The sequence below is a fragment of the Phoxinus phoxinus genome (genome assembly GCF_949152265.1).
Source record: "Phoxinus phoxinus genome assembly, chromosome: 7".
NCBI classification, from domain to species: Eukaryota; Metazoa; Chordata; class Actinopteri; order Cypriniformes; family Leuciscidae; genus Phoxinus; species Phoxinus phoxinus.
This window is the reverse complement of record NC_136882.1, coordinates 20,961,473-20,979,774: the sequence shown is the minus strand read 5'-3', so window position 1 is coordinate 20,979,774 and position 18,302 is coordinate 20,961,473. Positions and strand designations below refer to the sequence as shown.

The window sequence follows — 18,302 nt, the reverse complement described above, 5'->3', positions numbered from 1 at the left end:
TATATTCAAACTCTCATTATAGGCCTATATTAAAGTTTAATTCCATATATTTAGTTCCATTCAATATATTGAAGTTGTATTCGATATATTCACACTCTCATTCTAGAAGTTTCATTCCATATATTCAAACTGTCATTCATATCCAAGTTTCATTCCATATATCAGAGTTACATTCAATATAGTCAGAGTTTCATTCCATATACTCAAAAATTCATTTTATAAATACAATAATTTCCTAATATATATATATATATAACTTAGCTTTTGACACAGCTCCAATAATCAAACAGGGTTTCTAAACTTAAAATGAATGTGTGCAAGTGCAATATCAAATAGCTATTGTTTTAAACAAAATATTTGCCAATGGTCAGACAAACAGGCAATACCAGTCAAAACCACTGGTTGAGCCAAAGTTGCTTTGCTGGACTGGCAGGATGCAGTGTTTTGTTATCATAGAGACAGTGTTTTTTCTGGGAAATCAACCTTGGTAGTAATTTTTAAGCCCAAATCCTGCACTGTGAAGGAGCATTAAAAGCTAAGCAGCTTCCTCTTAAATAGCCCATTGCCAATGATGACATTGACAATAGATGATAACCTGAGGGAACTGCAGAGCAGCCTCAGCTTATAATGAACCTCTAACAAACCATACAAACGCTCAGTCCTAGTTAATCAACATATTTTAATTAGATATATTTTTTCAATGGTGCAGCAAGAGTAAGGCCACCACATAGTCGAAAGTTTATGTAGTATCCTGTAAAAATGCCTAATGGTTTTCCCACTGTTTTACATATTTTCTGCTCCTCAGAGAAGGTAAGAATGAGAATTAATTCCCACCGTCCTAAGGCAGGGGTGTTCAAGGGAGCCCAAAGGAAATGCTTGGTGGTCCTTGTGAAAGTTTAAATAAGTAAGGACAAAAACATTGGGAAATATTATAATTATCCTGACATTAATATATAGCCAATTTGTACATGATAAATAAGAAATATAACTGGTATGGATAATTTTTAAGGTTTTTAAGGTTTAAAGTACAACTAACTGACCTGCTGTCTTCACAGGGATATATTTTTATGTTTTAAGCTCAGAATGACTTGTAGTGACCATTTATCAGACTTGGGATTGTAAAAAGGAAATATTGATCATAACGTTATTTACTATGTCTGGAATGCACAGATCCACATCAAGAAAGGCCTCAAAACAGCCTTGAGTGAAAGCATGTTGTGAGCCCATCAATAAATCTCCCATTTACTGGTCAGCTCTTCTCAGATTCTATACCACCACCAAGGCGATTCAGACCTTTAAATCCTCTCTTAAACAGGTTTTATGATAGTAATTTCTATCAGACTTGAGAGAACTAAAGCCACTGTATTTCTGCACTGTATTGTTGGTGATGTGATTGCTTTGCAAGATCATATAAGAAAATTGATTGGGGAGGCTTGTGTCAAGGCCAAAGGATGTTCATCAGCATTCCCAATGTGATGAAGAATCGTAGAACCAGAAACCACTGACTTGCACTGTTTTCACCTTTATATATTTTCTTGCCCTGTTGCAAGTCATATCATATTCTAAACAAGGTTTATCCTTAAAAACAAGAAAAGAAAAAAAACATTCCTGTGAGAAAAATAAATTAAATATAAATTTGTGTTGTAAACAATATCGTACATCTTTGCTTCTGAATTAATTTATGTTATTTTCCCCCTTATCGTTGCAGGTAAATCTTTACATTTTTATAAATTAGCAAACAACCCAATGTAAATTAAGAGAAAAAAACTACTTATATTGAAGGTACTTCAGTTAGTAATTTTACACCTGATGGGAATGTATATTACTTAACGAATAACTGTAGACTATAAGACTAGCATAAGGAGGTTAATCACACAAAGCTATTGCATAGATTTACATCATGCAACACACATGCAGCTCACTGACCAGAGAAAGGGCAGACACCAGTACAAGTGCAAGCATATATTACACACTGGTGATTATAGCAGTAAATTCACAACCATACTGGAGACAGAATGAGGAAACCACATGCTAGTCTCTCTCAATTCCTAAAAGAAAAATGAGACCGGCAAGGAAACAGGAGTAATGGATGTGACTAATGGAGTGATATTTCAGCGTGTCTTGGAGGACGAGGGAGGGTGGGAAACGTGCCGAAAGCTTGTGCTGTTACAATGAATAGAGGAGAGAGGAACATCTATCTGTTATTGAGCTTGGCAGTCTCATAAGGGAATGGACGCTGTAGAAAATTTCATCCTGCCTCAACTCAACACAGCTCTGCTGACATTCTCATCTCTGTTGAGGATTATGTAACAGCAAACGATATTACACAAATACATATCATCACATTGATATTTGTGAACCTCTAACCCCACACATAACCACTAAACACAACAATATCTAATATTTTATAACCAGTTCACACCAGTAACATTAACTATAACGAGAACTATATTATCATCCATTCCAAACCAATGGACGATAACTCCATTTATACTCCATCAATAATTGTTTATTACTAACACACACTAGTTATGTTGTCTGCCACTTTAGATGCTCGAGCCCTTTAAAGTCAGGTGAATTCTGATTGGCTCATGAGTGAAAGAATCAATGGTTGTCAATGATGAGTTAAGAGGGTCTGATTATAATTTAACCGACAGTAATTCTGGATTGCGTCCACCAACAAGTAAATAGGAAATAAGCGAATCAGAACACTGCGCGCCAAACCAGCAGTATGTGCGCAAGTGTGAACCACTAGTGTTTCTGTCTCACTCTGGATCTGCCACTGACTGCATCACATTTCTCTCTGCGTGGCGTGGAGTGTCCGTTTTTATGTCGGCTCTCATGTTAACTGGTTAGAGCACAATGCCTGCTACGCGCAGTGCGTGTACGGAGCGCCGGCCCTGCCTGTGTGACACACACACTTCTCGAGCTGCGCCGAAACCGCGTGCTAGAAATAGAACCGCAACCGATGCCTATTTTTCAAGAGTGTTGGAAGTTTTCAGACAAAATAGAAGGCGCAAATACATATTAATAATTTACATTTTGATGCTTGAATGTCTCTCGGTTTTGACAAATGCATATATAATTGTAATTTAAAAAATAGGCCTAATTATCGATTTTCAAATATTGCCCGTCAGGCCTACAGAACGAAATATTCTGTAGCCTATTTTGCCGTCAATACTGCCGACGTTGTCTTTGCTGTATCAGGCTATATATAGGCTATTATGTTTCACATTCAAATGTAGATGGTCTGTCGGCGCACAGAACCACGCAGTCGCAGACAGCACGTGAAGTTCGTGAACACCGAATTCCCTTTTCTATCTTATCTATTTGTGTTTGAACAGACATGTGCACGAAAAAATAAGCCAGTGTCCGTCTCAACGAGTTTCCCCGTAAACGCAGTCAAAACGGATGCGTGTCATTACCAGTATACGTGCATTCGAATTAAAGGGACAGCACCCAATATACCTGCAGCTGTTTGTGTCACCAAAGTTAATCAAACAACAAAAGAGAAAGAGAAAAATCACGTTTTGTCAAAAGATAAACTGTATTAATACTTAATACAGTTAATTTACCTGAAAAACATAAAACACTGCTTTATTTCTTGTGTATTTGTGTTTTATTGTATTCATATTTGTATTTTGTTTATTAGTTTCTATGCAGATGCACTAGTCCTACCCTACACAATTACCCCAATCATCCTAGAATTATTAATTCTTTACAAAAAGAGCTATTCAAATCATCAGGTGAAATTGTTTTCATGAAATAGCAGTAATATATACCGGATATTTGCCGCGGGACGAGGGCTTCGATTACCTCTCTCTTTTTTGACCATACATGTGTTTGCACCCCTGAGCAATACAGTTCCTCTGTGTTGTTATCAGTATAGTTATAATGTGGACTTACCTATTCTTATAGAAGTAGAATGATTATTAAAACTTTATAGTTATAGTTGTTATCACCCTTGGTGTGAATTGGCTTCATTAAAGTTTGGCATCTGTAAGATTTTTTGAAAGTTTTCAGTGTCACATGATCCTTCAGAAATCCTTCTATGCTGATTTGCTCTATTTAATGCATTTACATTTCAACAGTTGTACTGCTTAATATTTTTGTGGAAACTGTGATACAAACAAATCAGAATAAAATAAACAGCATTTATTAAGAAAAGTTTTGTACTATTAAAAATGGTTTACTGTCATTTTGATCTATTTTATGCATGCTAGAATAAAATTATTAATTTCTTGTTGACCCCAAACTTTTGAACGCTAGTGTACCTCAACTAATTGGCTGAGGTCAAAAGAAAAGGCCACAATGAGTGAAGGAATACCTCAGAATTAAAAAAAAATTAATAGCATTTCTTGTAGGAACAGCAACAGTGTTAACATACTAATCCACCCACATCAGTTTGAATTTGGTGTTTATTTGTGCACTCATTTATGAAAGATTGTTGGATTGAAAGAGGATCCACCCCAACAGCTGCGCAACTAAAAACACGAGCAGCTTGCTCTTCCACACCATTCCATAGCCACACATCTCTCTTTACTTCTCTTACACCCTCACTTCCTCTCCAAAATCTCTGAAAGACCTTTTCTGTAAGTGGCCAATAACAGTCATTTATATCATACATTGACAGCTATAGATTTGAAATGGCAGTGTTTTATTTTTCTATTCTGGTCATAACAGGTCACTTGGGTTTGTCAGCATCTCAAAACTTTTGACTCTTTAAACCCTTACGTAAGCTGGTGTGAATTGCCCTTGAGAAACCGTACGCACATCAGAGCAAATCCAACATATTCCTTTGAGCGGCGACACAATGAATCCGAATGGCCTCTGCTGCCTAGATGGCTTCATTCATCATCTGGATATGTCTCACAATGCCATGTGCCATAATCAAAGCTGCATAATTATTATTATGATATTCATTTCTATAGACGGCACTTGCCCTTAAGAAGGTCAGTCTATCATCTTTGGGACCAGGACATCTAATCTTTGCGAGCTGCGAAAGTGTGAGAAATAGATTGAGAATCGCAGAAAAATATGTAAGAGAAGGAAATTGCAAATGACCCCCAGGTCACCCGGCCACAGATACAGTTATTCAGTGGCCCAGAAATCAGATTGTGGTGCTGAGGGGGAGGAAAAATCAAATTGAGAAAGAGGACCGGAGGCGACACAGTGCACGTCTATGGAGATAAGGGGAATGTGGAAATATCCACAGGGACCTAAACCTGAGTGTACAGAAAAGGGTTTTAAAGTTTTGAGACTTTCCATTGCGAGTTTATAAGTATGCATACATGACATTACCGTATTCATCCGCCTGTCCTGCAGGTAAAGGATTAGGCCTGTTTCACACACCAAGCATCCGCAGCGCATATGTGAAGCAGCAGCATGACAGCAACAGCAGGCCTTACCTGCATATACACTACTGCTTTTTTCAGATTGCTTTATGATACCTTCTTTTAAAGTGCTTTTGGGCCTCTTCTCTGTAGTAGCAGTTATGTTAAAAGTGTTTAACCCTTTGAAGCACAGCACGGGTCTAAAGTGACCTGATTGAGTTTTCATTTTCTATATATTTGCAAGAAATTAATTTCATCATTCAGTATTCCTCAATTAACTTGTTTTAGATAATTACAAATCCTTATTTAAATTTTTCCTAAATTATTTAAATAAAAATCGTTTTTGTGTCAATACCCTTCTAATGCACAACAAATGACCCGTATTCATTCCCTTTGTTATTTCAATCATGGCCACATTGGTATTAAAGCCACACCACAACGAAAACAAGCCACAACAAAGGTTAAAAGGTAGAAAAAGAGATGGTAAAAATTGGTTTCTTCAACAATAAAATTGGCTTGTCTGCTCATGACACCTGTATATCCTCCCAAAAAGCAAAAAAAAAGAAGAGACCTCCTTGACAGTCTATCACGTTTCAGTCAGTTTCAACACATCTTGACAAGTTTGTGCCAGATTGTAACGTATTAATGGACGAATATGGGTACAAATCTATCAGCCGCTTTCTAACATCCTTCTGTTGCTGCTGTGAGGTTCATCATGACCACAACACTGAGTTTAAGCGCACTTGTTTATGGGGCTAGTAATCAGATTCTGAATATGACACACACACACATACACACACACACGCACACACACACACACACACACACACACACACACACACACACACACACACACACACACACACACACACACACACACACACACACACACACACACACACACGGGAGCCTTAGTTAAAGAGCTCTCCACTATTCCCTTCTCTGTGCTTTTCTGCAACTGATTTCCTCAAACAATCTGGTGTTACTCTGCTTTTCTCTCTTTCCTTCATGGCCCGAGGTTGCATTTGCCTGGGATTTGAGGCTGAAGTGGTAAACGCTCCTATCTCACCCAACCATATGTCACGCATCTCGCCTCGAAAGAATACCACTCCCTCTCTCCTCTCTCTGCCCTCTCAAGATTCCCTCATTCAAGCTGAGAGTCAGTGATTCTCTGAGAGAAAAAGCCTTTTCAATGAGTTTACTAATGGGCATGTGCTCTCATGAGCCAGTCAAGTGACTGCAGGTCCACTGAGGTTGATTATAGACAGCTGGTTGAGAACAGCGCCTGGTTTTTTCACTAATAATATATAAGGTATCCGCTGTTGATTCTCCAACATTCCTCTGGAGGGACATATAAGGCTGTATGAATCACAAACAGGAAACTGCTAAATATTGCTGCAAAGATGCAAACGGTTTTTAAGCATTTCATACAACGATGATCAGTGTCTATGCAATGCTCTTTCAACAGACTCATTATTTAACTGAAGACAGCAGCTTCATTAGCTAACTACATTGCATCAGTGTTTTATTTAAAGAAAAGCTAAATATTGTAGCGGAACTCAAATTGTGCAGGTTTGTAATAATATTTCTCAAATGAAGCATATTTTTTGTAGTGGCCTTAGGCCCTGTTTATTCAGATGCGTTTTGGTCAATCAGATCACAAGTGGATGGTGCTAAACACAGATGTAAACAGGGTCTAAACATTTTTGATCTTGTCCACTTTCGACCACTTCCAGAGAGTCGAAACCGCATTTGACCAGATTGCTTTCGCAGAGGCCCATGTGGTGAAACAGACACAAAAGACCGCCTACTCTCTGTCTATTGACCTAACGCATTAACATTATGGAAAGCGCGCTAGCCAGGCGGGATTTAAACTTTGTTGGCTGGAGATGCAATTTTGGTTTGAAGATGAAAAACGTAGCACATTCATGTGTAAATAGCTTGAGCTTATTTTGTCCATTAGATCAAAAGATCTGAAAAAACCCCCCATATATTTACCCACCCATTGTCATGGTTTGGGTTTTGTTTATTGTTCCTGGTTCTTGTGATCCTGCCATGTGTTCCCTTGTCTGTTGTGTCACGTTGTCATTGGTTCATTGTTTAATTGTCCCTTGTCTAGTCGTAAGTCTTGTGTATTTAAGCCCTCATGTTTGCCCTGTGTCTTTGTCTAGTATTGAATGTCTTCAATGTTTCATGTCGTTGTTTCTGTTTCATGCCTTGCGATGCCTTTGTTTTATGTTTGATTACGTTTGTTAAGTAAAGTTGCATTTGGGTTCTCAACCATCTTGCCTCCAGTGGACTTCATTCTTAAAACTCCCATATATCCTCCCCTCGAAGAAATCGGGACAGAAGTGGTCGAAAGTGGACAAAAGAGACGGATTAAAACAGCAGGTGTAAAGGGTGTCTCCCTCGTCTTCTTGTGATCCACCGACCAAAACTCATCTTAATACCAGGTGTAAACAGGGCAAGAGATACATTTTAAAAACATTTGTTTTGTATGGATACAAGATGGGGTATTTAAAAGTATTCTGGCCTGTCGCTGTCATACAAAGGTCATTGAATTTTAGGTCACTATTACCAGTATTTTTGCTCAGGTAAGAGCATATTCTAATTGTTGATGCAGAGTCAGTAGAAACAGAACAAAATGTAAAAATAATTTGAAAAAAAAATGTAAGAAAAAAGATGGTAATTTTTAAACCATTACAAACAAAGATGTAATCAACCATAAGAATTTACTTATGTTCCAAAAGCATAAAATCAACAGCTACATTTCTTCTTATTAAAATAATATAATAAAATATTTTTGACTTATTTAAAAAAGATTGTAAACCATAACCATCCTGGCACCAATTGAAAAAGCAGTCCATCACTGGTTTAGTAACCTCTGTCAACCTGCTGATCCATTAGAGCCACAAACACAGATGTGCAGACTGTCCTTCATTTAACAATTCCCAATAAAAAACAATGTCAAGATAAGATGTCAATGCAAGGTGAATGCACATGCAGCTGTTGTACCGAGGTGAAATAAAGACCAACAAACGTTTTCTTTGAATTTTTTCCATCACATTCTGGGGGATTTGGATGTGAGTGTTTTCAGAAGAGAAGATAAATCAACATTTTGGCTTGCTGTTTTGTTCCTCCGAGGAACACATACACACACTCACTCAGCGTTTGTCCTGTAGCTGGAAAACATCTACAACCCCTCTGGTTCCAACTTCGTTTCATCCTCCTCCAAAAACAAAGCAAAGTCTTGTCCTATTTCCCTTATTTATTCTCTCTCTTCTCTCGGCTTAGCTTCTTCCCTCAAATGTTTCGATCTACAGTATCTTTGTCCCTGTTTGATGATTTAATTATCTCTCTTTCAAAATAAAATAAAAAAATAAAACAAAACAAAAACTTAAAATGTCACATCAAGAAGTCATCAATTAGCACTTGTCCGTCTTCAGGGACACAGAGAGCCAGCTTATGTCCCATTGTCAACACACAAGAGGTGATGGCCTGCTGGGTTCTTTGAAAATTGATCCAAATTCCAAAGCCTCTGATCTAAAATATAATCTTGTAACTTGTCACAGTTTCTGGTCTATGGCAAGACTTAATCACAATGCTTTTAGAATGACAAAAAATTAAAAAAAGCAAAACAGAAAAGCATATGAGTAATAAGATGGGGATAATGACAAACAGCATTGTCATTATTTTGAACAAACATTTTTCTTGAGACTCATGAAACCCTTTTCCAATAGTCACTTGTTTGTATGTTTTTTAGTTACTTTTGGAGTACAATAAAAAGTCAGTATTTCTTCTTTTTTTTTTTGAGTGTCAGTTTTCATTATTTTAACAGGCTGCACACAAACATCAAATGATCAAATCAAATGAAAGAAAGATGCGGAGTGAACGTGTATTTCAAGTGCGAAGACATCTATGAGGTTCAGTTTTTAATAGTTTCAATATGAAATATAAATTAAAATATCACAACATACAGAGCACTTCCGGAAACATCAGAATAAATTAATAATCAATGTTAGAAATGTCATCTTAAAAATAATATAGATCAATGGTGTAATGAATGTCAGGAAATGTCAGCCCCAAACCTTGTTGCCTTGTTGAAACTTTAAAATAATGATCCCATAAGTACATGGATTTTAAAATATGTTGAGTATTTTGATCTTTCTAACAATATTGAAATACTAGAAACAGGCACATTTACTCAACATTATATATATATTATTTTAAACTTCAAACTCCTATGGGTGTGGACAATGTAGTTAAAATTAAATTAACTAAAAGGGAGGCTATTAAATTTTGTCTAACCCTGTTTTGAACATTATTCATATGGATCATGATATATGATGTCTTTTTCAATTCCTCTTTGACCTAATTTCATTGCAGCATCAAATATTACTGGTCAATAACATGCCTTTTTATGTAATTAGCCTCATTATAGATTGCACCTCATTCAAAAAGCATGCCAGGTCATAATATTAGTCTGCTGCAAGCCCCACTTCTCAGAACTGGCCTGCAAGATTGGAAATTTCACTAAGCAAACGGTACTTAGCACTATGTTTTTTTTTGGGTGTGTTTTCAACATTTCCTGATTTGCATAATTCCCTCAGGTGCTAAAACAATAGTAAACAGCATGTGTAAATAAGGGACACTATCAGCTGGCACAATTCATTCATGGTGAATTATCCCCAAAGTGTACTAATACTGATTTCTGTTGATTATCAAGTGCCTTGCTGTATTTTGACTCTCATGTGCTTGTTATGCTGTCGGCTATGTTTTCACAGCTGGTTGTTTCTGATCTAGTAAACATATTCCATATCTCACATTTAGAGCTATGGCACCACCATCACCCACTGTCAAACAGTTATCTGGTATGCCAGTTGCTGGAAGCAGTTATGGGAGCAACCATAAGTCAACAAATTGGTTTGATGTTTCAGTTGCTCCACATTACTTTCTTGTGATACAGCACATACTATTTATATTCTGATATTGTAAGATGGGCAGAAATACACCAAATATGTAGTCTTTATTAATACACCATTCAAAAGTTTGGGGTCTGTAAGATTTCTTTTGAAAGAAACTAATACATGTTTAGCAAGGACATATCAAATTGAACAAAATTGGCAGTCATGACAATGATTTCTATTGCAGAAAATGTTTCCTTTGGAATGTTCTATTCAGAAAGGAATCCTGAATAAATGTATCACATTTACCACAAAAGTTTTAAGTAACACAACTGTTTTTTAACAAGTATAATTATAAATGTTTCTTAAAAAGAAAATAAGCATATAAGAAATTTCTGTAGGATCATGTGACTGAACACTGGAATAACGATGCTGAAAATTCAGCTTTACCATCACAGAAATAAATCACATTTTAAAATATATAATATTGGAAAACAGATTTTTTAAATTGTAATAATATTTCACAATATTACGATATTTACTGCATTTTGATCAAATAAATGCAGCCTCATGAGCATAAGAGACTTCTTTAAAAAAATATTTGAAAAATCTTACCAATCCAAAACTATTGAACACTCACTCACACACGCACACACACATACTACGGTCATATATCGTACCTTACATACAAAAATATGACTACATACACACACATTTGTACACCACACATTTCATTGCCTACACACAAACCACAAGACCTAATTTCAGTTCCACATGGTGTGTGAAATTCAGAGCAGTTTGCCGTTCTAAATGCCACTAGTCCACATCCAAACACACCCACTTGATAACGCTGCACTCTGTTGTCACAGATCGTGCTGACACTCATTCAGTATAGTGCACAAAACTACAGAATACTTACGAACAGGTATGGGTGATGTGTCAAAGTTGCTTTCAGCAGAGGTTGCGATAAGTGCTTGTGCTGTGGAGTTGGCCATTACAGACGCATGTGAAGGAATATTTGGCAGTGAGATTGAGGGGGACAGCTGTGGGAGAGTGTTCCCAGGGATGATGAGATGTCTGTAGAAAGAGAGAGAGAGGGCAATTGCTTCACTCCAGTGTGCTCTCAGGGAAACAGTGAGGAAATAGCAGGAGAGTTTCTGCTTTCTGGTCTGAGATAAAGCACACATAACAGATTACATCATTCAAATCCCTATAGTGAATCATATTTGCACTTGGTTTTCTAATGTTAACCATTATTTACATAAGCCACACTGCATATTTACGTTTTCATTAAGACATTATTTTGCATGATTATTAAGTTGTCCTATTGTGGGATTACCCACAATGAAGGCGATTTCAGGTCAAATGTTGCCATAATGTAAACAAAACCTGACCCCCAGGTTTTTGCTATTAGACCACATAAAGATAATCTGACCCATTGGCAACAAGATGGCATGTCGATCTGAGGCTTGTGTGGATTTTATGAATCTATGTTATGAATTTCCTTCACATTTCTGTAAAAAAGCAACAGAAGGTTAAAGCTTGAATGATCATTTCCTGGCTTTTGACCAGGTCAGTGGAGCATATTAAAAAGAATTCAAAGAGAAAAAATTAAAAAATTACTATTATTTTACATCATTGTAAATCAATAATGACGTGACAGACAAGCATGGCACCATACTCAGAATTTATCCTTTGCACGTAATCCTCCAAGTTAGTGCAGACAATAGGAGTAGACATTGATTCTCAATGCCACAACCTTCGGGTTACATGTCCGACTCTCTAACCATTAGGCCACAACTAACCCACAATAATCTGTTAATCTGTGCTTAATTTTAAGTGGATGCAGGAACCTTTCATTTTGCTGATTGAGTCCCCACACACAGCTGTCAGATGTGCAGTCCACTTCTCTAACGCGTATGAGTTTTAAGTGAGTGCGCTCGCTCTACACTATAAATTAGGTCCTGGCAACTTGATCCTGGTGCCATTGTAGTCTCAATGCATATAACATTGCCCATTATAACGCTGAAAAGGTATGGAGTCAGTAAGATTTAAAAGTAAAAAATAATACTTTTTTATTCAGCAAAGAAGCATTAAATTGACAGTAAAAACATTTATAATATTACAAAAGTTTTTTGTTTAAAAAAAATGCTGTTCTTTTGAATTTTTGGTAACACTTTATTTTACAGTGTCCTTGTTACATATGTTACATGTACGTACCATTAGTAATAACAGTAAATTATGCATAATTACATGCAACTAACCCTCAACCAAATCCTAAAGCTTTGTTTATACTCGACGCGTCCGCACGAGCGCGAAGGTGCGCGCGGCAAAAATGACGTCATTGCGGTGTGGGCGGTCGCGCGCGTTGGGTGCGCAAAGGCCCATTTCGCCTGGCGGTGTGCACGGCAGATTTTGTAACAGCGCGCGCGGCTCCGCATCCGAAGATGAACGACTTTGAGCCGAATCTGGCCGAGCACGACCCTCTCATCACACCAGCACCCAGTTTGCGCGTCTAAATTAGTTGCTTACATTTAAAAAATGAGCATACAATAGCATAAAAAGCCTTTTTAATTAACATAAAGGTCCATGTTTAATACAAATGTACACGAAAGTTAATTAAATGTTTAGCGAAATTAGAATTTTTTTAAGAGATCATTAATTTAGTTGTATACATACATGTATTCCCATATAGGCTAGCCTACAAATATTTTGTTCTAATGGCACACGTAATAATCTCAGGGTTTACTGGGTTTTACACGATTATTTTTGTATTGGTGGTGGTATACTAAAATAAACATTGTCACGTGCTTATCTTTCTTCTTCTCACTGATTCCTGATGTTTTAGAAGGCAATTACTCGAGTCGCCCCCTGTCGTTTCAAAGAATAGTACAACGGCGAGCGCGTCAAGTATAAACGCCTCGACCGTTTGGAGAGGTGCGCGCGCTGTCTGCGGAGACTCGCGCTGCGGAGCCAGGCGAAAGTATAAACAAGGCTTAATCCTATCCTAACCCTATAGTAAGTACATGTTGTTAATTAATATTACTCAGTAAATGTATAATTACATTGTAACAATGACACCTTAAAATAAAGTGCAACCAGACTTTTTATTCATCATAGAATCCAGTTTTTTTTTTTACAAGTGTCCACAAAAATATCAGAGCAGCACTGTTTTTAACATTAATAATAATAAACGTTTCTTGAACACCAATTCATAATACCGGAACGATTTCTGAAGGATCATTTGACAGGGCATCATTGATTCTGTTATTTTCCTGTGTTACTGTGAAGCTGCTTTGAAACAACCTGTATTGTATAAAGCGCTTTTTAAATAAAAGTGACTTGACTTGACAGAAGACTGAAATAATGGCTGCTGAAAATTCAGCTTTGGAATCACAGGAATAAATGAATGCAGCCATGGTGAGCATAGGAGACTTCTTTCGAAAACAGACCCCAAATTGCTGATACCCAGCTGTCAGCCCAACATACAGTAAATGTTAAGGTACTTTAGACAGAGGTTCTGTCAACTGTAGGTCTGATATGTTGTAAACATTGTAGTGCTTTGTGGCACATTCGATTAAACTCTATGGCTCTTCTTTATCATTTGTTGACCCTTCTGGCTGTTAATAAACAAAGGAAAAGGCCTTTAAAGACTCTGGACCTTATCGCCCACAGTGAAACAAAAGAAATTCACACAGTATTTCCTTCTCTCTCCACACAGTGTCCACACCCAGTGCTTCCTTCCTGAAATCAAGCAATTGACTTCTATTTGGATATCAAATGTATCGTACACTGATATTCTTATCACTGACATCGTTTTTAGTTTGTAATATTTGCAGGATAAGAATGCTAGACCTTTTAGCTGTTTTAAAAGATGGACTTGACAATGCTATAATTGATAACTTTGTTTTACTCCATGAAGTTGTGTCAATGTTTATGCCTGCGGCTGAATTAAGAGCTCTCATAAATGTTATAGATGATAATGGGAAACAAGTTCTCACTTTCACTCTCTAATGTAAGATCACTTTTTTTTTACCTTTCCTCATCATGACTCAGTGCTAGAATAAAGCTTTTTTTTTAGTTTGTTCTCATTTTACCTCTTTGTTATTTAAAGATAGCTGTGTTAATGTCAGCTGTTATTAATAAGCTTTATGTAAAAGCATAACTGGCTTTTACTATTTACACCTGCATGAGTAGCAAAGTAATTTAAATCTACAGTTTTTGCTTATTTTTTTCAATGTTTGTATCTACTGTAATATATATATATATATATATATATATATATATATATATTGATAGATAGATTCAAATAAAAAAAAATTCTCGTGATCTAAAACCCCTAATTTTTCAGACAAATATAGTGTCTACATAATGTTTTTGCAAAATTTGAGTTTATTTGGACTGCATAGTGAGGGAAAAGCAACCAGCAAGTTCCCAACAAGGAATGAAGTCAAGGCCATTTAAAAGCATCCCAAATGGCAACTCATGAAATTGGTTGACATGACCACAGTGCAGAATCTTTGTGGCAACTTGTGGCAACTTTGAAAAAGCTAACATATAAGTTTTGATTTTGGGTAATAATAAAGATTGGGCCATTTTATACAAAATTATATATAGTAAAGAATAAAAAAGACTAATCATGTCATCATTCACTCATTCATCCCCATGTCGTTTCAACCCTGTACAACTTTTTTTTCTTCTGTGAAACATAAAATAGGATACGTTGATACATGTTTTTTGCCCATGCAATACGTCAATGGGGTTTGGTGTCGGTTTCAAAGATTTCTTCTATTGTGTTTCATAAATTAATTTTCATTTTGGTATGAAGTACCCTAAGACAAACATAATTCAAAGAGTTGATTGTCAAAGGGTCAAATGTTGAAGAAGAAGAAAAAAACATTTACAGATATTATTCTCTGTGTGTTTGGAGTAGTGAAATGTGTGCAGCTTAAATTAGCAGTGCAGATGTCCTCACAACTGTTTGTGGTTATTTGCTGACCTGGCATTTCATCTCTGTCACTCAACACTTTTAAACTACCACAACCCTTTCAAGGACCAGACATGAAAGACCAGATATGAAAGAAAGCCACAGTTTTAAATTGAACACTTCTGTGACCATGTGATTCTGACAATGGGAGAAAAGCTGGGCAGTAGAACAACTTTTGGACAGTATACTTGCCACCATCTAAAAAAAAAGTATTTACTCATTTAACACTTCACAACTTAATTTACAACTTACCACACATTAAATCTTACATTTAAATCTACAAAGCAACTCACCAACGTTTCCTTAACAGTTCTGCAACAAGTTCTTCCACAGCCTGCAAGCTTGAAAACCCTTTAGGAACAGAAACACTTCCTCGACTCAGGCTGAGTTGTTCTTTCACTTTCTAACAGGATGGGAATACTATTATAAATCATAGCAGAGGTCGTTTTTTAGACCCGTTAGGTTTAAATGTATAGCACGTGAACTTCCCCTTTCAGTCCTCTCCACTCTTACATACTGCTTTACTAATGGTTTCTTATGTTCGACCAATGGCTGGGCAGGCTCCTCCTCCAAAATAAGGCACAACCGAACAGACTCCTCCTCAGGAATAACACACAGCTGTTGTCAGACTGAGCTCAGGGAAGGGTTGGCTGTGAGGAGGGAAAACAGAGGCAATAGTTATACAAGAGTTCAGATTAAGTTTATGGTGAAATCTTGCATTTTTCGAGAAGGGTTTGTCTGCATCCCTCAGTACTACAAACCACCCCCTCTCAAGTTACGCCTACTACATTATGCCTCCTGCGAAGAAACAATGGATGTCATTGCCTGAAGCAATCTTTTCAAGTGCATTTATTTTATGTTTTATGTATGAAATATTTTTCAAATATTGCTTTAGTATCATTTAAAGTATGATTTAAGTATCATTTACAAATAGTAGTAAAACAAAATAAATTATACAATCAAACACAGACCTATGGTAATTATAGCAAAAAACGTAACCCTTACCCCTTCAATAAAATTAAAATTGACTGTATAGTTTCATAATTAACTTCTTTAAAAATGTAAGGAAAAAACAAACAGGATGACTTACGGCGTCTGGTGATTATTAATATTATTAAGTGGGAAAATCTAACAATAACAATTCGCCTATGTAAAATCCAATTAATTAAATGATTCAGCTGTATCAATATTTGCTGAGAAAAGCTCATATATTAAGATAATTTGATAATAAATAGTATATTATTTTAGTGTGGAATTGTTATTGTTATTTCCTCAGTATGTCAGCATCCTGCCTCCTGTTGTTTGTCTCCGGGCCTCTAGAGGTCACCTGTGTTCCCCTCTGCTTTAGTTCTTCTTGTTAGCGTTATTCAGGTCACCTGTGTCTTGTTTCCCCTAGAGTATTTAAGCTGTGTTTTCCCCCTTGTTCCTCACTCGGTTTTTGAGTCCTGGCTATGTGTCTCCTTGCTGTGATTTTGAGTCCTTCCAAGTCTCCTAAGCTATTCCAAGTAAGCTATTCTGAGTTATTTGATTGTGTTTTTCTCCCCTCGTGGAGCTATTTTATTTCTCTCCTGTTACCTTTTATTTTTGGATTATCTGTTTTTAATACCTCTTTGTGAGAAGAACTTTTGTTGGATTTTTTGGACTTGCAAAGTACCTTTTTTTTTAATAAATCTACTTTGCCTGGAGTTTTGCCTTGAGTGTTTCGTTTGGGTCCAACATTATCACCTCTGTGGCTAAGTGGTAGAACACTCACTCTCCACACCTGAGACCCGAGTTCGAGCCCAGCTTGTGACAGAAAAACCGAGTCACCAATGGACCCAGAAACAGTTGTTTCCAAGGACCTTTTGGCGGTGATCGCTCAACATGAGGCATCTTTCCAGCGCCATGAAGCTGTTCTCAGCCGACAAGAAGAGCTGATGGCCAGTCATTCTCAACTCCTGGCTGATATGATGAGTTCCATCCGCCAGCTCTTCGAACGCCTCCCTGTTCCTTCACCTTCTTCTGAATCACCCCCGAGTGGTGAAAGGATTTCTCCAGTAACAGAGCCCCGACTACCACCTCCCAAGCCGTTTGCTGGAGATCCAAGTTCCTGCCAGGGTTTCCTCACCCAGTGCTCCCTCACCTTCGAGCTTCAACCCTCAAGTTTTCCCACAGAGCGTTCCAAGATTGCTTACATTATTACCCTTCTTTCGGACAAAGCGCTCTCCTGGGCCTCTGCGGTGTGGCAATCCCAGAATGCCTGTTGTGACTCCTACTTGGAGTTTGTGAGTGAATTCAAGCGGGTGTTTGATCATCCTGTCAGTGGTCGGGAAGCTTCCAAGCGTCTACTCTCTCTCCGCCAGGGTTCCCGCAGCACGGCAGATTTTGCCATTGAATTTCGGACCATAGCAGCTAGGAGTGGATGGAATGATGAAGCACTGAGGGTCTGCTTTCAGGGAGGGTTGTCTGAGCCTCTTCAAGATGAGTTGGCCACCCGAGAACCAGCTTCAGATCTTGAGACCCTCATAGCATTGGCCATCTGCCTGGACAATCGTCTTAGAGAGCGGAGAGCAACTCGTCGCCAGGTCTCCCACTCCCAAGTTCCTCTGAGCAGCTCTGTTTCTCCAGTTGGTGTTCCTTCGTTCAGAGCTTCCCCGCCCCCTGAACAACTCCAGGATTCCCCAGAGGATATGCAGTTAGGCCGTTCCAGGCTTTCTCCCAATGAAAGGGAAAGTCGCATGAGGGAGCGTCGATGCCTCTACTGTGGGGTTGCCGGCCACTTCCGCTCCACCTGCCCCGAGCTTTCGGGAAACGCCTGTCCCCGCCCGGCTATAGGAGGGCTGTGATGGGGAAAATTAGAGCTCCTCCTACTAACGCTGTCCTCGCTATTCCAGCCACTCTGTCCTGGGAGGGCCACCAACAACAGGTTCAGGCTATGATCGATTCTGGCTCCGCAGGTGATTTCCTTGATCTAACCTTGGCTAAGAAACTTAAGATCCCTACCCAACTACTTCCTCAACCCCAGGCAGTTACTGCCTTGGATGGCAGACCTCTGGAACCAGGCAAAGTTACAGAGGCCACTCAGTCCCTGCGACTTAC

At 37.9% G+C, this 18,302-nt stretch overlaps 1 protein-coding gene across 1 annotated transcript in view; it reads right to left on the bottom strand.

Annotated features, from left to right (window-relative positions):
* gypc (glycophorin C (Gerbich blood group)) overlaps positions 1 to 15,776 on the bottom strand; it is a 31,709-nt gene extending 15,933 nt beyond the window's left edge. Inside the window, exons 1-2 of the mRNA XM_079618595.1 lie at positions 15,518 to 15,776; positions 11,157 to 11,314 (exon numbers count right to left, since the gene is read on the bottom strand). Of these exons, the coding sequence (XP_079474721.1) occupies positions 11,157 to 11,232 (76 nt within the window). The 5' untranslated portion in view covers positions 11,233 to 11,314; positions 15,518 to 15,776. The remainder of the gene's footprint in view (positions 1 to 11,156; positions 11,315 to 15,517) is intronic.
* Between the last annotated feature and the right edge of the window lie 2,526 nt (positions 15,777 to 18,302).